General features: G+C 35.9%; 2 protein-coding genes across 2 annotated transcripts in view; one reads left to right on the forward strand and one right to left on the reverse strand.

Moving 5' to 3' along the window:
* Positions 1-559: 559 nt before the first annotated feature.
* On the reverse strand, positions 560-4,876 carry dscc1 (DNA replication and sister chromatid cohesion 1). Its single transcript, XM_084089398.1, has 9 exons — positions 4,609-4,876; positions 3,908-4,073; positions 3,660-3,794; positions 2,685-2,775; positions 1,908-2,046; positions 1,755-1,807; positions 1,521-1,678; positions 1,249-1,397; positions 560-755 (listed from the first exon to the last, which is right to left on the reverse strand). The coding sequence occupies exons 1-9, from the start codon at positions 4,776-4,778 to the stop codon at positions 644-646; spliced, it is 1,173 nt and encodes a 390-aa protein (XP_083945524.1). The 5' UTR covers positions 4,779-4,876; the 3' UTR covers positions 560-643.
* A 912-nt stretch (positions 4,877-5,788) lies between these two features.
* The window catches only part of deptor (DEP domain containing MTOR-interacting protein), a 36,205-nt gene continuing 17,458 nt past the window's right edge, over positions 5,789-24,535 (forward strand). The window contains exons 1-6 of the mRNA XM_084088328.1: positions 5,789-6,165; positions 6,480-6,567; positions 11,287-11,465; positions 13,323-13,446; positions 18,094-18,272; positions 23,201-23,383. Of these exons, the coding sequence (XP_083944454.1) occupies positions 6,482-6,567; positions 11,287-11,465; positions 13,323-13,446; positions 18,094-18,272; positions 23,201-23,383 (751 nt within the window). The 5' untranslated portion in view covers positions 5,789-6,165; positions 6,480-6,481. The remainder of the gene's footprint in view (positions 6,166-6,479; positions 6,568-11,286; positions 11,466-13,322; positions 13,447-18,093; positions 18,273-23,200; positions 23,384-24,535) is intronic.

A 24,535-nucleotide genomic window follows, 5' to 3' on the forward strand; every position in this document is an offset into this window, starting at 1 on the left:
TACTCCTTCCAGGAGTTCCTTTTCAGAGCAAAAACAACAGAAGATTATGCATAAGCCTCTATTAGGAAATTCAAACAGCATTTTATTTGACCTTTTAACTACTACGTCAATGCTAATCAAGTTGTATTCTTGTTTTATTTACTTTTCACGGCACCCTCTTTTACTGTTTAAGACAGCTCAATTTTCTCCACACCCTCTCTCTAATTTCCCCTTCTAAAACACTCTTAACATTTCAAATTTTTTTTTCCACAAACCAACTCAAACTATGAAAACAATGTAACTTTCAGTATACAAAACTTTCTCCCTACTTTAAATTATATTGTAATGCAGGCTTTTAAACCTGTAAAATGCGACAAATATACATTTGATCATTAAAATCTGAGTTATGGATGTTCTTTTGGCATGATCAGAGCTTATATGCTTAATTTATCAATCAAAGCAGTACAAATTCAACACCAGAAATAATAATATAAAGCATTAAACCAACTGTAAACATTCACAGTAATTTTAAGGCTTATTGTATCAGTAGTGTACAAATAACACACGAAGATACACAGTATAACAATATATAATATGTTTATTATTTTTGACTCAACAACATAAAAGGCAACAATAAGTGGCTTTACAGTGACTTGTTTTGTTGTTAAATTGCCACAGGTCTTCTTGAATTGTAGACCTTAATACCATTTTGCACAGATGAACGGGCATGTTTGGTCAGCAGGGCTCCAGTGGTCTGCTTCTCTCCACAGAGATCTCTGTTGAAGAAACAACAATCAGTTGGGGGTTATGTCTGGAAATATTCTAATCATTTGAAAACTTGCAGCTGCCGTAGGACAGTTCAGTAGTTGCAATTTTTATATATATTAATTTATTTATTATAAATAATTGCGTTGATTGGTCAACACCTTCGAGTGCATTTCAGAAATATGACGCACCTTACCATAACTGTGAGTTTTAACACACAACTAATGGAACTCAACCAGGCCTCGCTCCTTTATTTTGCATATGCCATAGGCAGGACTTGACATGTTCGTTCCCAGAAGAAATCTAATGACTAAAATCGAGGCATTTCAGGAAGTTCAAAAACAGTGCTTACTGATATAGAGAATAATTCCATTTGGTGTGAGACTGTGAACTTTGCAGACATTTTTCATGCTCAAACAGCAACTTTACACACTAAAGAAAGTTGAAAATGTAAAAAAGCACAATAGGTCTTCTTCAAACCAATTCAAATGTCAAAATACACACTGTATGTAGGGTTCAATGTCATCTTGTGTCCATTTTTCTCTCAGGCTGAAGAGTCTGTTGAATCGCTCCAGTGTGTCCTCAGGCAAATCTTCCACGCGCAGCAGCGAGATGGTCTCTGGTTTAGAGCTTCGATCTAATAGAGCTAAACCCTGAACGACAAAAAACATGGACACGAACATACTTCTTGAGAAATACTTAAGTTCTCAGTGGAGCATGTTACTGATGTTAGTCAACGTTTGTGTAAGTGTTGTTGAGTTGACTAAAGTCCTCACCCGGAGCTGATCCAGTCTAGTGCTCATTCCTTCAGGAACGCTCTGCTGCCAAACCTCCTGGAACTCTGACAGGTTGAACTTCACAGCATTTTGCAGGAGCAGCTGAGCTGTGGCCCTACATACTTTGTCCTCATCCAGTGCAAACATGACTTGACCATCTAATGAAAAAAAAAATAAAAAAAAATAAGGGGTCCTTCCATTCATTAAATGTTAATTAAATAAAAATATACCAACCTCCACTTGTGTAGCATCTTCCATAACAGTTGAGACAGTGTTCTATCATGGCTCTGTTCACAAAACAAAAACATTAAGTTTTTTTTTTTTTAAAGGCTGAATCTGATCTGCTTTTTTCTAGTCACACCTTTCTTATATTTCATATTTACTCACTTTGGCTCAAGGGACCCCAGCTCTTCCAGACAAACAGTGAGAGGAACTTTGTTGAAAGACCAAGACTCTGAGTCCACCAGCTGGGTCACATGACCCAGGAGCTTCATCTCATAATCAAAATCCAGGATCCTCCAAAATCCTACAAACACAGGTCTATCAGTTCACGTCACCTATGGCTTTATGAATTAATATAGAGATCAATTTAACATGTACAGAATGATAATGCATCTAATATATTAAGAAATAAATTTAAACATTTGCCAATTTAGTTTTTAAAATACAAAACTGAAAATGTAACTATTGGGATACGATTTACTACTTAGGGCAAGTTGCCAGAAGCTATACAACTTTTAAGTAAATCTGAAACAATTCTAATAATTTCACTTAATAGTGTTTAAAGTGTTATTAAATGTAAAATACTAAATCAAACATAATTCTACATAAATTGGGCATTTTGACAATTTAATACAAACTGAATAATGACACAAATCAAATTATTATTTTTTTGATAATGAATAATAACCAATAATGAAGGTTATCTCCATTATTAATAATCAAAATATAATTAAAGAATTATTAAGTAACTCAATTACAAATAATAATAATTTGTAATAATAATACCAGCAACCCACCCAAAGTTAATTTCACTTTTCAAATCCAAAATATAAATCTTACCCTACATAGAGAATATGTACTTAAGGTCTTATCCAAGTATTCTGATCCATTTTTATGAGAGAAAGACAACTTTTAATCGGACCAAAAACTGTTTCAGCTCACCGTCAATTTCACAAGCATGAATATTTTGAAGATGCGTCTCAATTTCTTCTCTACTTGCTTGGATTCTCTCAAGAAGGTCATCTATAGTGTACTAACAGATTAAATAAATACAAAACGTTTGATGTTATTTTTGAGCACAATAAATTATCTTAATTCTACAAAGTTTTTAAAAGTACACACATTGTTAATGGATTAGTAACTCATCTAAACACACCTAAATTTTGCTTATACCATGGTCTGTCTGAATACTTGATTCTGATTGGCTGGAAGGTGTGCATTAAAACCGTTTATTCCACAGGTAGTTCAAGTCACTTTAATCACTGTTCTATATTAATGCACTGTTTTCACTGAAGCACACACACGCACAGATATTGCAGGCCCCGCAGCACAGAAATATTCAGAAGCAAAGAAACTTCACTTGTCAACACTGCCCCACGACTTATTAAATTAGCTTCTCTACTGCATCGCTACATAATATTTCTCAGCAACAAAAGGGTTACACCGCTGTTTTTGAAACAGCTTCATTGTTAGTAGAGAGACGCTGTGCACAGACACAGGTAATACACACACGCATCTCTCTCTTTCAATAACTCTATCAAATAAAAGCTATAATTCATTCATACAGATAAATGTAATATTACGCACTACCATATATCTGTGTCTGATTCAAAGCAGGCAGAATGCTAGATCTAGCGCATCATAACTGGTGAAAATAACCATCAATTTTAGCCTTCCGGTCAAATGTAAACAACAACAACAGCTTTAACTTTTCAGTGCTGGCAAATAACCATGGTATAGGCTGGATAATCCACGAATAGCTGTGCACTTAACGATTTGAACGCACTCCGCTTCACGTGGAGTGGTTCTTAGCCTCTGTGTCATGCATTAATTAAACCTGTTTAATGCACAGCTAGCCATGGTTTATCCTTTATATATATTGTGAGTATGGGCTACTAACTCTGACTCCTGGTGTACCTTCTCTCCTGGCGCCTCCTCCTGAATGCCCACCGCTGGACCATCATATGGATTCTCCATGAGAAGTTTCTTCAGTTTCTTCAACCTTGGTCTCTGCTTTCTCAGCTCCCAATAACTATTTGAGAAACCCCAAATCTGGAAAACAACAACATATCTGTCAATGCACACAATCAGCACTACACTTTCCATAATCACCTACTATAAAGAATAAAATCGCATCTTCAGAAACAACTTTTCCGGTCAGTTACCTGTGCATGCATGAGTTGAGATGTTGAGCTGTCGGGCAGCTGATCTGGCGTTTTACATCCCGGGACAAACAGGAGCAGATTTGACGTGTCCGCAATTTTCAAGTCGTATGTCTTTTCTTCAGTGCACAGGACAGCATGCTCATCTTTATCACCTCTGATTATAAGACTAATGAGAAACATAACCGGACATATATCATTCACGACAGATAAACATTAACAACCTTTGTGAAAAGAAGTGCACTTAATTTAATTAAATGTGCATTTGTAGTGTACTTCAAGTCTTAAATATATATTTGAAAAAAATAAATAAACTGTACTTGCAGCTAAAATATAAATATTAATGAAATAAAAGGTCATTTAAGTGTACTTACTGTAAAGAGAGAAGCCTACATTGTCATGACTTATGACTATTTATCTTAACACACATAAGTACACTTACGTATGTGTGTGTGTGTATATATATATATTTTTTTTTTTTTATTATTATTTTTTTTATTGTAAATAACATGCAATCAGTTGGCACTTAAGCATACTTTTAAATTCCGTAATAAGTAACGTTAACGTTACTAAGTATGTTGAGGTTTACGTTACTTCTTTTCCAGAAGGGAATGCAGCATGCAATACTAATTTATGTTAAAAACGTCATCTGTCTAAAATAATACTGAGATGGTAAGTTGCTCTTAAAACGAAGCACTATTCACCTTTTGCCACCTTCGATGTGTTTGCAAAGTGTATCATCCAGCTCCAGGAGACAGTAATCGCCCGACGACACACTATCTCCAAAAGTGAGACAGTAAGTGATGGGCTGCAGGTCTTCATCTTTTACTTTAGCTATTTGTAGTGTGGCTTTAACCTCTTCTAATGTCCTCATGTTATCAAAATTGTTTTATCCAGGTCGACTGAACACAACATAAACACTTGTGCTGTTGTCAGCACGCAGCTCAACTTTCCCGCAATATTTAAACCGGAAGAGAAGGTTCCGGTTGATTGACAGTACCACGAGCCAATGAGCGTTTTCAGGCGGGCGCGTAACAGTGTGTAAACGTCACTAGTCCATAAGATGGCGCTAAATAACAAGATTTCATTGAAATGTGTCCTTTCATTTTATATTTTAGTTGTGATGCTCAAAAAAATTTGCACTGCAATTGAACACTATGGATTCTTAGTGTTCAGTCCCCAATATATATTTTCTGTTTTCTTCACACATCATGCACCATATTTCATTGCTCTTCATTGACACTCTTGTCCTGGGTAAACACTAACTTTAGAAAAACAAAATTGCTGTGGTGGACATGAAACAACATCTGTGGACTGATTTGTAGTTTTTGATAGATAGATAGATAGATAGATAGATAGATAGATAGATAGATAGATAGATAGATAGATAGATAGATAGATAGATAGATAGATAGATAGATTTATGTTTATCTTACTCTTTTCATATTTTTTAAACGTAATAATATTTTTATTTTTTATATAAATAATTATAGATTTTTAGATTTCAGCATTGAAAGTCTAGGTCTGGGATGATAATAAAACAATAAAATATATAGGCTAATAATGTATAATAAAATTTATATTTTTATTTGTTTTACATTTTAAATAGTTTATTTTACTTTTTATTGTTAATTTTACTTCTTATGCATCTGTTACGATTGTTTTATGACTATTTTAAATATTTTTGTATGCAGATTACTCTGAATTACCATTGTGTATAGAATAAAAAGACGTTTGAAAAACAACAAAAATCATGGATACAAAATGTTTGATGGCATGGCAAAAATAATCTAATATTTAAAATGTAGTTTAACAAAAAAAAAAAGGGGGGGGGGGGGCATTTAAAGTGAGTATTCGAGAGTAAAGTGATGGGCCCCAGGCTCCGCCCCTCATGGTGACTCCCCCTATGAGGATGGTCAAGTTGACTCGCCCTGCAACATGGACAGTAACGTGCTTTCACTGGAGAATAGTAAACAATCCACAATGGAATGAAGAAAATTAATCGGCCGGAGTCTGTCTTCACAAAAAATCCGCAGTTTGATGCTTCGGTGGGATTTATTGCAAAGCTTTGCGGTTCATGCATGCAAACGCATGTGATGGCTGAGGGCACTTGATGGCACACAAAAGACACAAGTTATTTCGACTAGGTTTCAGCTGTTATCAACTGAACAGTGATGCTCTTTCAGTGACATCGCTGGTATTCCTCTGCAAACATCATTTCAGATCTGTTTGAAGTCTCGATCTGCATCGGTATTAATAAGGTAAACAATCTTTTCTCCATATCGCGTGTTTGTTTTGACGTTCTTACATTATGGAGTCTGATTCAAATCTTTCGGATGGCGTGTTACATAAACATTTAACATGCCGCTGTGTTGTTTTCGCTCATTTCATTCTGGACAATTCGTCTACCTCAAATATTAAAGCTGTCATAATCATCAAGCCTCTCCAAATTAATATGCTATATGAGAGGCGGGTTCAGTAACGTTACACCCAATACAAATTTAAGCACGCTGTGCATCGTATTTTTCCTCCAAACGTTGATTTGTCACATTCACGAATATGATTTCATATCCAGAGATGGACGGCATTGGGAACAGCACACAGAAGAGGGCTGCTGAGCTGGAGCGCATGGCCGAAGTCCTCGTTACAGGAGAACAGTTACGGTAGGTGTGGCTTGACACCCCAATTACACCGACTACCGTAGCGCACGCATCAAAACTAGAACGATCCCGATGAATGAAACTGCAAGCGAGCGACGTCTTTAGTGTGTCCCGTCGCTGTCAGGAGATCTCTTCTAATTTGCCACTGTGGCTATTTGAAGTCACCATGAAATAAAAAAAAATAACAATTCTTTTTTTTTTTTTTTTATGGAATATTGCAGGATTATTTAATGATTTATCCGTAATATTATTATTTTTTATTTATTTAAATTTACGTGCCCTCTTTCCCACTAGCAGCGACATCTCTGATGACGTGTTTAGTGGCACGAGGGCGGGACAATCTGTCACTCACATGAGATGGACAAAATCAAGTCCCACCTCACATTTTTTTTCTTGTTTTAGAAGTAGTTTTACTCAGGGTATGTGTACACGACAACGTTAAATGGATGTTATTCCTTTTAATTTTTCACTTACAGATGACACTATCGTCAAAACGATCCCGTTCACACAGATCCCCGAAAACTAATTAAAAACTCTGTATTATTCAATCATGACAGGCCAGTAGTTGGCGATTTCACTTTGTAAAGAAACACTTTGCGCCTATTGACTGAACATGTAATGCGCATGCAGTCACCATTTTCACAAATTCGCATTTTTTGTAGTTTACACGGAGACGATAATGGTATCGTTTTCAAAAGTTTTCGTTTTTGTGTTTTTGGCCCAAAAACGCAGTTGTCGTGTAAATGAATGGCCAAAATGCATACAAAATTTTACGTTTTTTAGTTGAAAACGGTGTAGTGTAAAATGGCCCCTCAGTTATACAGTACATCACACAATAGGGAAGAAAAGACTATGCTTTATTCAGACTTTGATCTTTTATTACACATTTTGGATGCAAATTTTGTTGGTTTAGACATAGGCCTATAGCACATTAAGACATGCATTTGGCACACCCATTTGTCATTACACAATTTTCCATTTTGAAAAGGTGATCTTTAAAGTTGAAATTAAATTCACCTTATCTATTTTGTAAATGCATGTTATGGATCTTTTTTGTTTTTCATTTTACTTTTCTTTTTTTGACCACATTATCTCTACTAATTCGATCTTCCAGTGAAACAAACAAAATTCGCCTGATGTATGTCAGACTTTTATATGTCGGACTCCAATCTTTTAATTAAAAAACTATTCAGAGTGTGGCGTTTTCAAGGAGAAGTTGGTGTGTCCACCCTTTTATCACTGTATTTTATCATTTGTTTGGGTTTGCCCATAGGGGAAAACCTGGGGCCGGTTGCACGGCTTAGACTAGTTTTACGACTTAGTCATCAATTTTTTTTTTTCATTAAGACTGTTCATAACTGTTCCAAGTCGGACTCAGTTATATAAAAACGTAGATTGGGCTGATTTGTTACTAGAAAGTGAGACTGACTGCCCCTTGACACAGTCTTAACATAAGGGATATGTTCATGCAAACTGGCCCCCTGATCTATCTGCTGGAGCTAGTTTTGTGATACACACATAATGAAAATCTATTTGTTTGCTGTTGATCACAACCTTGCTGAGTTTTTTTGTAATGTGACTGATTGGAGAACACAGCTATGTTTGAGTCTATGTCCTTTCCCAGACACCTGCCCTGTTCGTAGTGAACTGTGACAGTGATAGTGAATGGTGTCTAGTCAGTACATCTGATTAATGATTGCTGAATCACAGTACAGGACACCATAGCTTTTTCAGTGGTACACTATCTAGCAACCTTAAAACGTATTATTTACAAGCTCAGCTGTTTTATTAGGTTCTGTACATGACGTCATATGCAAAGTCCTGAATGTGGTTTCAGGTGCATATAATAATAATGTTATTGGATCTCTAACAGACTCCCTGGAGGTAAAGACATCATTTGGTGGGCTAGAGAAAGATTTTATTTCCCAGTTTTGTGCGAATACTAGTACCACAGGACTGGTCCTGTTATTGTAGGTCACAGTGAACCAGTTTTATCTGGCGATCGCTGGTATCACTTCCATTTTCCCATGTACAGCTGACTCAGGTTTGTATAATCAGTAATCAGGCAGTGACAGCAGACCCACATTTTACCCAGTCCCAGCTCAGATGTACCTGATATCAGGTTAGCTCTTGGTTTGCTGTTGGTAGTCAGAACAGAGTTTAGTCAAAGTTCTTCTAAGGCATGTCATTTCACTCGGCGTCCATCTTTAAAGCGCCTCTCAGGCAGTATGCAAGTACAGCTCCTATCTCTTTGAATGGGCAAACGTCAAATTCTCCAAAGCTGTTCTTCCGATTCAATTTCATATAATTTAAATCACTTTCTTAAAATTTGTTACTAAATGCTTAAATCATGAAAAAAAACCAACGTATTTTTCCAGGCTGGACTTGCCAACACTTACTGTTCTGATTCACTATAACTGCAGTGATGCAATGACTTTTATTTAGAATATTACGCATTGCACTTTCTCTCATTAATAGTAATAGATTTTATGTGCTAGAGAAACAAGCACGCAGCCATCTTTAGAATTTTTAACTTCTGTTTTTGCAGTAGCTCTGTATATTTCTAAGTAATTCGCTGGTGAAGTGGATTTATTGTAAAGTTAACGAAAGTTATCATGAGTATTGTAACGTTTTAAGCATAGAATTTAAAACGAGCGGTGCATTCATAAATCCGTAAGATCTTACCTTCATGCTGTGGATTTACAAACCGGAAGACCGAACACAACGAGCGCAGCGCTGAAAAGGGGCGGGGCTACATAAGGACGCACCGTTGCATACCTAAAGACTTTGGTTTAGTCCAGTTAACGGACAGGTTTTAAATAAACAGCAAGGGGTTCCAGAAATATGGAAGTGCCCCCTCAACAATATTGATAGACAATATAATAGTATTTTTTTTTTTTTTTATATATAACAAGAAATATTATAAAAAAATACTAGATAAAATCGGGGCTAACATTGTCCAACAGTGGATAAATTTTCTCACTCTCACACATCAATACAGGATTATTATTACAGTTTTTTCATTTAGTTTTTATTATCAATTTGTCTTTTCAATTTAGTTTTCATTCGTTTTCACTGTCATCTTTTGCTTTAGTGTAGTAGAGTTTTCAAGTTTCTGTCGATGTACTTTTAAAGTCTTTTTTTATTTTAGTATTTTAGGGCTACCAAATAATAGTTTAATTTTATTTAAAATATATTTAACTGTATCATTTAAAGATGTTTCTCATATTTCTCAGCATAATCTAGTGTTACTACTATTTAGTGGTATTTTCATATTTAATGCAGATTGGGTGTAAGAATTTCAAGTTTGTCAAAAACTAAAAATAATTTGTGAGCACTTTTATTTTATTTTAGTTAAGTTAGCATTGGAGTCATAAATTATTTTTGTTTAGATTCCATTTTTTTCCAAGTCATGCTAGTCTGTTTTTATTTCAGTTTTAGTTTTATTTTCATTAATGATAGCAGTAGCACTGCATCCAAAAATAAGAACTGGATGCGTAACATGATATGATCTATAACTGATCATTAATTCAGACTATTAGTTCATTAGTTCTACAGTATATGACTGCAAACCCTATAAACATTAATTTGCCTCATTTTAGACACCAACCACTTTGCCATTGGAAAACACTAGTCGTAGCTGACATTTCACTCAGGCTATTATGGTAATGTTCTATCACGTGTCTCAAATTGCTCTGTTGTTCATGTCAGAAAGTGCCAAAGTGCACTTTAATAGTATGACCTACTGGCTGCACACTGCTGTGGTCATGTGAGTCTTTGTTACAGGGTGTTCAGTTACTTGTCAACCCCATGCCGTTGTGTCAACTGCTGCATGACTGCTTGTTGCTGATAATATAATTCAGAATATGTAGCTATCAGTGTTAGAACAAGATATGATGGAAACTTCTACTGGCACTTATGGAGTTCATAACCTACTGTAACTTTACTTTAGTTTTTTCTTTTGGTTGTAAACAAGCTAAAATGTGTGTTACAGCACCTCTTAAAACGATAGTTCACCAACAAATTCAAATTCTGTTGTTATTTACAGACCTTCAGTTTGTTTCAAACCTGTAGGTTTTCTGCGAGACACAAAAAAAGATCTTTTGAATGTTACAACTGTTTTTGTCCTTGCAATGAAAATTTTGGACCCCATTGACTTTCATTGTATTGAAATTATTATTATTATTATACATTTTTTTGCAGAATATCCTCTTTTGTATGTCCAGATGTCATAAATTCTGTAATCTAACACAGATGATTAAGTGAAAGGTGCAATAAAGCTATTGCATAAAATCAAATTACATAATAATAATGGCATAATAATTATTACAAATTAGTCATGATAATAACTGTTAAAGCCACCAAAAGCCACATGTGGGCACTTGAATTTCGATGAAACTCTCATAGGTTAGTCTAATTACATTACACATTTGAGTTTAGGTGAACTGGATTATAAATCTCAATGTTGTCTCATTCTATGTCAACCATCTGTTCTATAAAACTTTTGTACTTTTAAAGATAAATCTGGAAGTTATTTTAGGTTGAATCTTCATGAATTGACCCAGGAAAGATATAGCTGTGCAAATGTAGGTAAGCAGGTCATTTTTTAAAAAGTGTGTCATGATGTTACAGGTTTTTGTGTTGCAGGTTATTTAATGCTGGTTGCTGAATGGAGAATTCACTCCATCTGACTCTTGGTCTGATTTATTCCTTGTTTTCCAGGCTGCGACTCCATGAGAGTAAGGTGATTAAGGACAGAAGGCATCATCTCCGCACCTATCCGAACTGCTTTGTAGCTAAGGAGATACTTGATTGGCTAATTGAGCACAAAGAAGCCTCTGACAGAGAGACTGCCATCACGATCATGCAGAAACTTTTTGACCAGAGCATCATTCACCACGGTGGGTTTGTCCAACACAGACTTGAATTCCTAAATTTGTATTCTACAATATTAATGGTAACGTTAACCCAAAATGTAACATTCTGTCATTAATTACTAGGGCTGTGATGATGCATCTATCTTCCGATTCGATAAAAAAAAATTCTCGTGTCCACTAGTAAGAGATATGACGCCACCTAATACTCAACGATACAACACATATTGCCCTGCCAACATTTTTTACTAGCCCCACCACAAAAAATTAATAAATAAATAAAATAAAATAAAACAGATCTAGTTATTGTCTTTTTCTATTGTCTTATGTTGTTTTTGACCCATAACCGTATTAAATATGGTTGTGACACCAAAAATGACTAGCCTAACTCATATACATTTCAAATATTGTTAAAGACAAGTAAACTGTCAGTAATAAAATAAGAACAAAGAATCAAATTACGAGCAATAGCACAAATTCAATAGAACAAACATATATGTAAAATAACCACAGATTTTCATGTTTTTCAGGCAAGTCTAACAGTAATTTTCAGGTAGAGAAAATGAATAATCAAGTCATAAAAAAGTGACATCGTAATCAAATTCACTTAAATTAAATATAGATTAATCCTTATTAAAGTTACAAAAGTTACTCAGTCAAGAGCAGTGAGTGTTTGATTAACATTAAAAACAAAAACAGCAGCAGCAGGTTTATCAGGCTGCTGTCACTTTAAGAGCTGCATGGATCCAATATACTGTTACACATACATTTCATTTCTCAACCGTTTACGTTCACAAGATATAGCAGACTATGTTTACTAGGATACTCGCTGAGACTGCCATTTTTTGACGTAATTTTGTGCGAATATGTCCTTTCAAGCGCAAGAAGACATGAAAGACGGCTCAATTTAACATTTGCGGCTTTCTGGGGCGCACGCTTTGGATGTGTGCGCACACAAAACTTCTCACACTATTGAATTGAGTTCTCCTTCGCGTCTTATTGTGCTTGAATATTTAAATTGGCAATGCTTAAAAACACGCGCAAGTGATAAAAGTGACAGTTGCGTCAACTGTCCCGAGCCTCGTTTCATCGGGCAGTCCTTATTGTCAAGCCATGCCCTCTGCTGAAATAAAAGAGGTACCTTTCCTCTGCCTATAACCAAGGACTAAAATAAAGCAATTTAAAATGAATTAATATTGATTCTGGAAAAAAAAATTGTGATAGTTCGTTGAATGTTTTTTTTTTTTTAATTAATTACTCATGTTGTTCTAAACCTGTGTGAAGATTATCCTGGCTAATGTTATAATGAAAGTAAATGGGTTGGGGCCATCAAAAAAAGCTCCATGAAAGTATCATAAGAGTGGTCCATAAGAATTGCACGCTAAACTATAAGTGATCTGAAACCATTTTCTTCACATCAAATGCTGTCAATGTACCCTTTTTTATTCTTTTGACTTGTGCAGTACATTTTGTAAGGTCAATGAATAACAGCTTAAATTTCAGTCATTATGACAGAAGTCAAATGGACCACTTTTGTTATACTTTTAGGGTGATTGTTTTTGTCATTTTGGAGCTTGACAGGCCCAGTCCCCATTCACTTTCATTATATGGAAAAGAGCAGCCAAGATATTCTTTAGAACTTCACCTTTTTTCAAGTCATACAGGTTTGGAACAGCATGAGTAAATGATGACAGAATTGATCCCTTCAATATTTTATGTGCAAAAGTACAACAAAACATGATCTAAACTGTTACACTGTCAAGGAAACCAAATTGATCTTTAGACCATGACTTGTGCTTGTAGCAGTGTCTTTGTTAATTTGTTAACTTTTTCAGCTGCGCTTAACTTACAACAAACCTGTTTTGAATTTGTTTGTCCTCACAGTTTGTGATGAACACAAGGAGTTCAAAGATATGAAGCTGTTCTACCGTTTCAGGAAGGATGACGGAACCTTTCCACTGGACAGTCAAGCCAAAGTTTTTATGAGAGGTCAACGGATATATGAGAAGTAAGCGCTTTTATACACCGTTACAATTCTGAGAGGTTATTGAATTATTAATAGTTTACTATTTGTTTTGATACCCACTTGTTAAACATTGACATTGTCATGTTTTTCCTCTTCTTCTAATCCATTATTGAGGTCCAAGCAAGGTAGTTTCCTCTCTACTGAGTTGCACCACTAAAACAGGATGTGAAAGTGTTGTTTGTCTTGTGTACAAGTCTGTACATATTGATTCTGAACATATGTGGCCCGTCCGGTAAATCAACAGTGTCCATAGTAACACAGATTTCAAGCTGATCGAGCATGCTGTGTTCCAGCCGGATACGTTTAGAAGTAGCAGCTCTACCTGCAAGTTGTTGCTTGTTAATGTAGCTCAGAACAAAACCACGCTATCTATAAATAATCATTTAAATTATTAGTTTTATTCTTGCCCCGAACTTCAATGTTCATGTCTTCAATATTTAAAAAAACAAAAACATTTTAATAATTCTAGGCATGTTGTGTATGTTATGCACTGTTGTGCACGACTCAACAATTAAACAGTTACATCTTTTAATTATAATAATTTAGAAAGTAGCATATGACATGCTGTAGAAAAAAAAAAGTAATGTAGTATTTCTGTAATTAATAAGCAATTTAGTAATTAGTAACATATTTAAAGTGCCTCTATTATGCTATTTTAAAGTTTCCTATTTTTGTTTTGGAGGTCTCCTACAATAGGTTTACATGCATTTAAATGCAAGGTCAAAAGACACTTTAATTTTCTCATAATTAACATTCACTGCAAAAAAATGCTTTTCTTACTTAGTATTTTGTCGTTACCAGTCTAAATATCTAAAAACTCTTAAATCAAGATGTTTTTACTAGATAAGTAAAATGGCATAAGATGTTGTGTTTTCTAAAAAAAACTTAGTGAATTTTTGCTTAAAACAAGCTAAATTATCTGCCAATGGGGCAATAAAAATAATCTTAATTCAAACTGAAACAAGATTATTTTTTTACCTCATTGGCAGATAATTCTGCTTGGTTTAAGCAAAAAATCACTTAATATAGATATTTTTATTATTATTATTATTATTTTATTTATTTTTTCAGAAAACAGGACATAATTTATGCAATTTTACTTGTCTAGTAAATGCTTCTTGATTTAGGATTTTTTTTATATTTGGGCTGGAAACAAGACAAAAATACTAAGTAAGAAAAGCATTTTTTTTTTTTTTTTTTTTTGCAGTGTTGTTTTACATTGTCTGAAATGGTTCAATAAAGGATTCAGTCTCTCAAAACCCTTCATTTCCCAGAGCCTACTCTGCTCTGATTGGTCAGATGGCCCAGTCTGTTGTAATTGGTCTACCGCTTACAGCGCGTGTCGGAAACGAAACGCATGTTACCTTATCCGAATTTCAGCTCCGGATCTTCCTCAGCACTTGTATACACAGTGATACGAACAGTAACAATGGCATCGATTTTATGGTATCAATTCTAGTCATAAATTGGCCATGATTGGATTGTGAAATGATGCCTAGATTTTTTTAATTGACACAAATGTCATAACTTTTAGATTTTTATTTAACCCTAACCTTTGCCCTGTAAAATAACTTCCGTTTAAGCTCTATTGAAGGTCTCTTTGAAAAACTTTTTGGCAGCATTTAGTGCAATATTCTCTGTTAGCGTAGAGTGAAATTTTCGAAGCAAGTTTAATCTGAGTCAAGAATGGTTAACCCATCTTGCAATAGCAGCTTGTGTTTGCTCTGTGATCATGACCTGGATGAGGCCGACTTAGCAGCATGCCGTGCTTCATTGTAGACGTTACTCTACGGGCCGCCCTGCTCTTGCATAACAGGAAGATGAAGTCCAGCGGGAGACATCTGTCACACAAACCATCAGTGTGCTTTTATGTAATCACCATGGACACATTTGAGCTTGTGGTCAGTATTTGCAGACTTTGCTCTTAGGGAAGCTTGTTTGGTTTGCTTCCCATTATCGCCGAAGAGCTCAGTCTGCTGATGGAGCATAAAAATAAAATGTATTTGAGAGGGAATGGTACTCTCTCTGATTAGGTTCAAGAACTACATAAGAAAATGGCCAGGAATGTTTTGTGATCTGTCTCTAAGCAACCGTGATTATTAGCCTTTGTTAACAACCTTGTTTTTTTTTTAATGCCTTCCTGGTGTTGTGGAGATTTTAAAAAGGGTTGTTTGCCAGTGTTCTCAGTAGATACTGTGGGCTTGGGTTACTAAAACCAAATGTAAAAAGAGGAGTATGGCCCCTTAAAAAGAACTTCCTGCTTCAGTGTTTTTTCCGATTGTTCCCTTTTCCCTAATGGAGGTCTTTGAGATGTCGAAAATGTCTATTAGCATCTGGTTCCCTTTACTCACAGACATCCACATGGAATTAAACTATTGTAGAAAATGCATGCAGAAACAAACAAACAATGAATAATGTGTGTATTTACTGTTTTTTTTAGAAGGATTAATAATTCTCAAAGGAACTACTGAAAATCACATCCAGTGTTACAATATAAGGATTTTTTCCACTTTCACTTCCCCTGGTAACAATTAAATGGCCCCCAATGTGTACCTGTTATCATTTAGAAACTTACTTTGATAAAAAAAAAAAACAATAATAAAAAATACTGTATATATGTAGCCTATATATATTTTTTCAGTTGAATATAATATAATGTAATGTAATGTAATGTAATATAATAAATAAATATTGCAATACATTAACATTAGTGTCACATGATCCATCAGAAATTATTCTAATATCTAATATCCTGATCCTGGATTTATATTTTTGAATATATTTACATTATTTCTAGATTCTTTGATTAAAGGGTTAGTTCACCCAAAAATGAAAATTCTGTCATTAATTACTCGCCCTCATGTCGTTCCAAACCCATAAGACCTTCACCGTTCATCTTCGGAACACAAATGAAGATCTTTTTAATGAAATCTGAGAGCTTTCTGTCCCTCCATTGACAATCTACTCAACTACCACTTTCAAGCCCCAGAAAGGTTGTAAACGCATAATTCATGTGACTCCATTGTTTTAACCTCAATTTTATAAAGCGAGGCGAGTGCTTTGAGCAAAAAACATAATTTACCACTTTATTTACAAAATATGAATCTCAAACACATGTTCACGAGAACACATGCCTGTTGTATTGACGTGAGAGCTGGCGTTGTTGAGTGAACGCACTTCAGAGATTACTATTTTTTGTAAAAGAGTTGTAAATTGTGTTTTTTGCGCAAACAAAGCACTTGCGTCGCTTTATAAAATTGAGGTTAAACCACTGGAGTCGCATGGATTACTTTTTGCGTAGTTGCGTAGGCTGTCAATGGAGGGACAAAAAGCATTCAGATTTCATTAAAAAGATCTTCATTTGTGATCTTCAAGACATATGTCTTATGGGTTTGAAATGACATGAAGGTGAGTAAATTATCACTATATTAAACCTTTAATAGAAAATTAAAAAAACGGTATTAAATGAAATAGAAATATTTTGTAATATATATATACATTTCTTTGTCACTTTCAATCAATTTAATGCATTCCTGCTGAATAAAAATAATATTGTTTTTATTTTTAAAAAGTATTAAAGTGTAAAACAGAATCTGCAAAACAACAGTTCAAACACTGTCTTGCCTAATGGGGCAAATGGCAGTTCCATCAGCTGGTCCAGAACTCTCTCACACTGGGACCGGATCATCAGGCCACCCTTATTGTTGAGCTCTGACATTGTTTCTCATGACTTGATCACTGCAACACTAAGCAATATTTAGACAAAGAAACATAACATCTCTGTCACAAACATACCATGCAACGAGATCTGTGGTTTTAAAGGAAGCAGAACATTCAGGATATGGTTAAAAGTGTGACCTGCTAACAGAATAGCTAGATATGAATAAAAAATGATTTAAAAAAACGATAAGGGGCTCAAAACTAGGTCAATGCCACATATAATTGCTTGCAAAAGTCAGTCATTAATATATGGTTGCTCCACTGCAAGCGGTTTGAAATCGCTGTTTGCCTTGAAAGGCACAAGAATAGACTCAGTATGTACATGGCAAACATCTAATACGCAGGCTCACATTGCTGACACTGCATGTTGACTGATAGTGAGTCATTTGTACCCTTGTTTGGCACATGTGGATGTTTGCTCAAGCTGTTTCAGTTGCATCATACTCTTTTTTTGACGATTTTGACCCGAATGGCCTGCATTTGTAATATCTACTGTGCATATGCTTCCATCATAAATGATCAGTTCTCAAATGGTCCTGACATGGTGTGATAGTCAAGGTTTTTTTTTGTTCTTCAGTTGTTTCTTAGAAACTCACATTTTCTCTGAAGACTTGTATCTCTCAAGGCAATCTTTAGTTGTGTGCTGACAACATCGAGTCTTTGTGGCAAACATGAAAGTGTTTGATTTTGACCCGTCAGGACCTGCCTTTAAATGGCAGAGAATGTTGCATTTCTTGACAGTTCTGTTGCTCTTCTTCTGTTGGCATACATATTTAGCAGCACTGCTGAACTTTGACCTTGATTTGATGAAAATCGCTTCTCGAACCTGGCTGTTTTGAGGTGAATGATCTCAAACGCAATGAGTTTGATATTTTGACATGCTAATAAATACACGGTCTCACTACACAGGTTGATGAACACTGAAAACACCCTGGTGCAAACGCGTGAAGAGGAGGGTGTGACGTATGAGCGGACACTGGTGGCTTCGGAGTTCATAGACTGGCTCCTGCAGGAAGGTGAAATGCCCACCAGGGAGGAAGCCGAGCGGTTGGGACGCAGACTGCTGGAGCATGGCATCATTCAGCATGGTGAGCACATGGATGAAATATATGTAAAATATAGTCCTGCAGCATACACCTCAAAGCTGGTTCACACAACCAGAGATTTTCTCCTTGCATGTTGCCAGTGGCTGGCGGTGAGGTCACTAGTGGGCGTCCCCACACTTCTGGTTGTCTAGAAACATTTGTGAATGACATTCACAGATGTTGCTCAATGTAATAATAATAGGTCAATAAGACTTGACCTATCTATGATAAGGACCAGTTATTTGAAAATAATGATTAAGATACACTCACTTGTGTTCAAGGTGTAATGAAAATATGTTATGACTTTTTATTTGATGGATATACTACATTACATTTTTGTGTTACATTTAAATGTAAACTTTTCTTGTAATGGTATAAAAGTTTGAAGGACTAAAATACACTTATTCAAACTCTCATTTAGTCATGGACCTACTAGATTGACATTGTTCTGACAAAATACATTGAATAAATCCAAATTTAGGTTGATGGTTTGCTGCATGAATTTAATACTACATATTAATCTGACAATTGTTTTGGTGAAATGCATTTTCATGGTTCACTTTAGAACATGTATCTCTAAGTAACTCCTAGAGCTTCAGGAATGCACTAATCATACAATGCATTGTGCTTTAAAATATGCATTCATTCGAGTTATGTAAGCTATTAAATAATACAAGGGGGCTTGTTGAGTCATGACTTGACAGGAGGAAAGACTTTGATGGTCAGCAACAGATGGGCATACCTTTGACCAGGCAACAGGCAAACACAGTGACACACTAGAACTCATCTACACAAAAGAATTCACAAGCATAATACACAGCTGTATACACACACCCAATACAGACCTGCACTCACACACACACACACACACACACACACACACACACACAGCAACTCCTATAGAATGGAGCTATACCCTATAATTCAGTCACACACACACCAACAGTCACATGCACGGCAGCACAACCAGTGCCCTGTTGAGTCTGATACAGTGTCTTTGTTTGACAGCACCTTTCCTGTCTGATTTCTGCTGACTTTGAATAAAAATGTGAATGACCTTAAAGGAGTAGTTCACTTTCAAATGAAAATCAGCCCATGATTTACTCACCCTCAAGTCATCCTAGGTGTGACTTTCTTTTTTCAGACGAATACAATCAGAGTTATATTAAAAAATATCCTGGCTATTCCAAGTTTTATAATAGCAGTGGATTGCAACCAACAGATTGAAGCTCAAAAACGTGCATCCATCCATCATAATCAAACTTCACACGGCTCCAGTGGGTTAATAAAGGCCTTCTGAAGCAAAACGATGAGTTTGTGTAAGAAAAATATTAATATTTAAAACTTTATAAAGTAAAATATCTAGCTTCCGGCCAAACGAACATACAGATTCCACTTAAGTGTAAAGCGCAACTTATGCGAGTAATGCAACGTACTGCTGATATTTACGCTCCGCTGTGACGCACTACGCTACTTCTGACGTCATGAGTTGCGTAAGTTGCGCATTAGGGGCAAGTAGACTGCGTATGTTTGTTTGGCCGAACATATGTATAGTATATATTTTTATATTATACTATGAGTTAGTATATTAACTCCGATTGTATTCGCCTGAAAGAAGAAAGCCATATACACCTAGGATGGCTTGAGTAAATCATTGGCTAATTTTCATTTTAAATTGAACTAATCCTTTAAATTACGGAGAACTTTTCCACACAATTAAGTAAAGCCTTCTGGGATGTGTTCTAGTCTTGCACTTAAATATCTGAATCAGCATGTCTATATTATGTTCATATGCATACAGATATTACATAATGCAAAAACCACATAACTGAACAAAGGTTTGTGCTGACTTGAATTTAGCTGACACATTTGGATACAGTCAACACAGCAACACACATGAGCAGGGCATCTCAGGAAATCTGCTGTTTTAAACCAACAGATCAGTGGAAAAAAACTAGAGGTGAATTCATCATTTTGCCCATGGCGGTAGGGCCAGGGATAGGGTGAAGATATGACAGCCTTTAACTGTCAGCAGCGAGGCCCCCTGAAATTGCGGAACTGCCTGAAATTGCAGCACTGCACTGTGTCGAGAAGTGTGTGTAAATCAGTTGTGACTGTTTCACGGCCAGCCAAAGTTGCACTGCACAGTTGTACGATAAATAAGCTTGAAAAAGGACGATCATGCTTCACACAGCAGCATATGAACTCATTCCCCTCATCAGGGTGGAGACGGCAGTGTTCTCCAGAACCAGAAAGCACATTCTCTGCTTTTCCTGCTTTTGCTTGTGGGTTGAATGTGACTGCATGTGCTCGACAGTCGGCTCAGTGTGTGGGACTTTTGTTCAGGAGGCCTAAAAGACACAGTGAGCGGAGAGTTTATTTCAGAGAGCTGAGTGTCACAACACCCCTTGTGCAAAAGAGGCTATATGATACTATTTCCGTTCGATTTTATTGCTAAGTTATGAGTTATGTCCATGAAACAATCATTATTTATTTATTTTGGAAAAAAATCCAATCCTTTTTCTACTGAAAAGATCAATGTTTTTACACATTTCATCAGTGTTGTTGCAGTTCTTGTTCACTATATTTGCCACTATAATTGTGGTGTCTTAATTTACATCTGGTCACTTCATGCATTTTTACTGATCAGATAGCTATCGGATTTGTTAAAACGGTTCCATTTACACTTGGCCACACAAATGTGTCTCTGCAAAACAAATATAAATCCAATCTTCAATTCCCGTGCTATGTGCAAATTCAGTGGAGTTCACGTCATCGAAAGCGACAGATCTGAGCTGCGTTTTATTTGTCATCAGCTAATTTCAAGATCAAATACCGCATAAAACTGCATCAGCACTGGTAACACAGTAATTTTAATGAAGATTGGGTATACACCTTTGCGTGGCTTTATTCCATGCCGTTGTGTTAAATTCTCAAAATTGATAAAGGTGTGTGGTGGACCAGGCCGACTAGCGTTGACTGGAGGACTTGTGTGGTATCACCTCATCACTGGACCATGAAGATCACACATTGACAACAACACAACACGACCTTGTTCCTGCAGCGACATCTGACATTTATACGTTTGATGTGGCGTGAGAAAGTGAAAAGCTACACAATATCTGATCAAAGCAGAAACTGCGTTTGAAACTGAAGTAAAATTTTACGCGATTGAAACTAAAGTAAAATTTGAATAGGATTTCAAATCACATAAATGTAGTTAGAAACATTTTTTTTTTCACACTGGAAGCCAATCAAGACATCAGATTTAATCTTGGTTAAAAGGATGGGACTACAGTTATATATAAAAAAAGTGTATTCTGCAAAATTTAAACTTTTTGCCTATACATTTTTTAAATGAAACACTACATTTGGAGCATTTAACGTACATTTAAAAAACAAAACAAAAAAACAATCTTGCTTTGAGATATGAGAGCCCTTTATGGATTATAAGATACTCTTTCAACTTTCATATAATAATACAGTTTATCTCTCTTTGCCCATAGACTGGATGCCACTCTGACCACATACATATATTTCTGTCATGGCAACTCTCAGAGTGTTTGGCATGGTAATGGATATGGCAATGTTGATATGTTTGGCCTTTGCGGAATAGATCTGCTACTCTGGTGTTGGTTATTGCTGCTGTTGCTGCAGAGCAAGCACGGGAATTGCTATTGCCAATACATACACTGCTGTGAGCAAGTAAGACATGCACATGCTGCTGTACAATATAACGTACATGAATTACTCGTAGCAGATTTATACAGGTGGAGCTGGGGAAGCTGGAGGGTTTCTAAAAGTGCACTGCAACTGCTAAAGCAAATGCTGACCAAGTATTTGAAGGATGAGCAGCGAGCTCATTGGCTCCTCGCATACATTTTTCTATTCTTTAAGATAATATACGACTGCTTGTTTGCTCACAAAATTCAAAATAAATAATGGAAAAAATAATAAAGGCCACTTTATACGTCTGTCACGTGGTCCCTTCTTGTCTAATTGGGTATTTCTTGGCCAGAATAAGCAGCAAAATGGACCAGACTGTTTGCGGAAAGGCAAAAGACTTGTTCTGCGAGACTAACCAGGCAGTGATAGTCAGACAATGAGCGAGTGTTTAGCTCAGCTCTCTCCTACACACATCTGCATTCCTCTGCACAACAAACCATATGCATCCACTATGCTTCACTGTCCAATACATATATGTTTGATTTTGCTTGTTTCAAAGGTTCCCAGTTTTTAAGAAAGACTATTTTATTTTATGTATTGATAGCAAAGGAATGTGCACACACGGTGAACACATTACTTGTAGTGGTGGATGGAGGAATGTCATATTGAACTTCTCCTGCCTTCTCCTAACGGTCCTGTGATTAGAGACATGGCATAATAATAACACAGTAGAGCACTGAACATGGTAATAAAAAGGGAAAGTTAATGCTCTTATGTAAAACTAAATACTGTTTTTGAAACATGATGACTCATGGGATATTATGCAAGAAGGGAGTTCAGGATTGCTTTGTGACTCCTCCATAGGATTATGGGATGAGATTCTTACACAAACACACTCACTCACTCTCTAGACTTGGTTAAACTGGTTCTCCTGCTTCTAGCAAACGAAGAAAAAAAAGAACTCTTAAGAAGGCACTTCAGCTTTTTCTGCTGTTTTGCCAACCTCTGCTCTGCCCCCTTCTCTTGGTAAAATAAACAAAAATTAAATGAACAAATAAAACATGAATATTATTTTACATTTAATAAATTAATAAAACAAAAGCCTTGAAGGTACAATCCAAAATAAGGATATTGGGTTGAGTTTTGTATTTTCTGTCTTTCACTTCTAGGTTTTAGACCATTGTGGCTTGACGGTTCATGACTTTAATTCCAGTAAACTGACATTTGACCTTCTTTCTCTTTGCATTTCTCTTTCTTTCCCCCAGTTTCTAACAAGCACCACTTTGTGGATGGAGGACTGCTTTACCAATTCAGAATGAATTTCCGGCGGCGACGACGACTGATGGAGCTTTTGAACGAGCGTTGTCGCAGCATACCGGAGAACCAGGACAGCCCTTTCTGTCTGCGCAAACAGGGCTCTGACGGGGGAAACACCAGCTTCCTTTCAGGTTAGTCCATGATCATTAAGGAAATCCACAGAATGCATGCACACCGGTGTTCATTACACCCTGTAGTTTTATTATATTGATTTTTTTTAGGTTTAGTGGACACAACTGTGATCATTTGCAGTGGCACATAGATAATGAACTTTTGGATGTGGTCTCATGCATTTTAATTTGCTGTTGATGCAGTGCATAATAAAGTTAGGACAACCAAAATCAATTTCAGTGTTGTAGTAAGGAAGTGGCTGAAATCGTGTTTTGAAAGAGTGATTTATCTAATCAGCTAAAAGGTGTTAATTTATTAAAAAAAAATATAATATTCAATATATAATGCATTTTTAATAATCAGATTTATTACATGATATGCAAGTCAAATAAACAAGCAAATAAATTACAATGAATTGCATATCAGTATTGGCTGACAAAGACCCCTGAATCAAGATAATTCAATGACATTGCATTACAGTGACAGGTGAGTGCAGAATTGAATAGACATTACATCCACAGTCCACAGCAGTTCATTTCGATTGACAGTTTGATGTTTAGAGGTTCTCACATTCTGTCAGTGCTTATGTACGCTACTAGAGCTCTCAGGGGGAAGTTCACATAGTTCGTGTACTGAAAGTAAGGAATGTTCAAATAGGGGAGGTTGTAGTTTCTCATCTGCACAGATTCCAGACCTCTTTGGGAGAGTTAGTCAGCTGAATCTATCATATCATGTTTTGTTGTTGTTGTGATGAGTATGTGAAAGGTGAGCATGTCAAACAAGCACAACATGCCCCTTTTGCCTGGTTTCCTTCTTTTTGGTCTAGTTATACTCCATTTGAGTTATTTTGTATTAGTCATTATTATAAATTTAACCTCAGTTTTTTAAGACTACTTCTGTTCTCTTGATGCTTGCTTAGTTTAATTTAGATTCATGATCTAGTGTTTCGGCACACGGTGCTATACTACTAGATAAAGCTGCAATTTAGCATTTATCACACTGAATAATGTATTACAGTAAATGTAAAGTTGTTTCAGATCAAGTGTTTTTCAGTATTTGCCTGTAGATTCAGTATCACGCCGTCATGAGTCAGTAAAAGAAATTAGCTCATGTTGTCTTGGGACTGGTTCCTCTTTTCAGAGCGGAATAAAATATGAACTCTCATTTTTAAC

The sequence above is a fragment of the Abramis brama genome (assembly GCF_963993115.1).
Source record: "Abramis brama genome assembly, chromosome: 17".
Taxonomy (NCBI): Eukaryota; Metazoa; Chordata; class Actinopteri; order Cypriniformes; family Leuciscidae; genus Abramis; species Abramis brama.

What these genes read in the sequence shown, in the direction of transcription:
- dscc1 (XM_084089398.1), bottom strand. Translation starts at nt 4,778, where the DNA reads ATGAGGACATTAGAAGAGGTTAAAGCCACACTACAAATAGCTAAAGTA. An exon ending in CTCAACTCATGCATGCACAG is followed by an intron (nt 3,795 to 3,907) that starts GTAACTGACCGG and finishes GTTGTTTTCCAG; the next exon opens with ATTTGGGGTTTCTCAAATAG. An exon ending in CTAGACTGGATCAGCTCCGG is followed by an intron (nt 1,398 to 1,520) that starts GTGAGGACTTTA and finishes TTTGTCGTTCAG; the next exon opens with GGTTTAGCTCTATTAGATCG.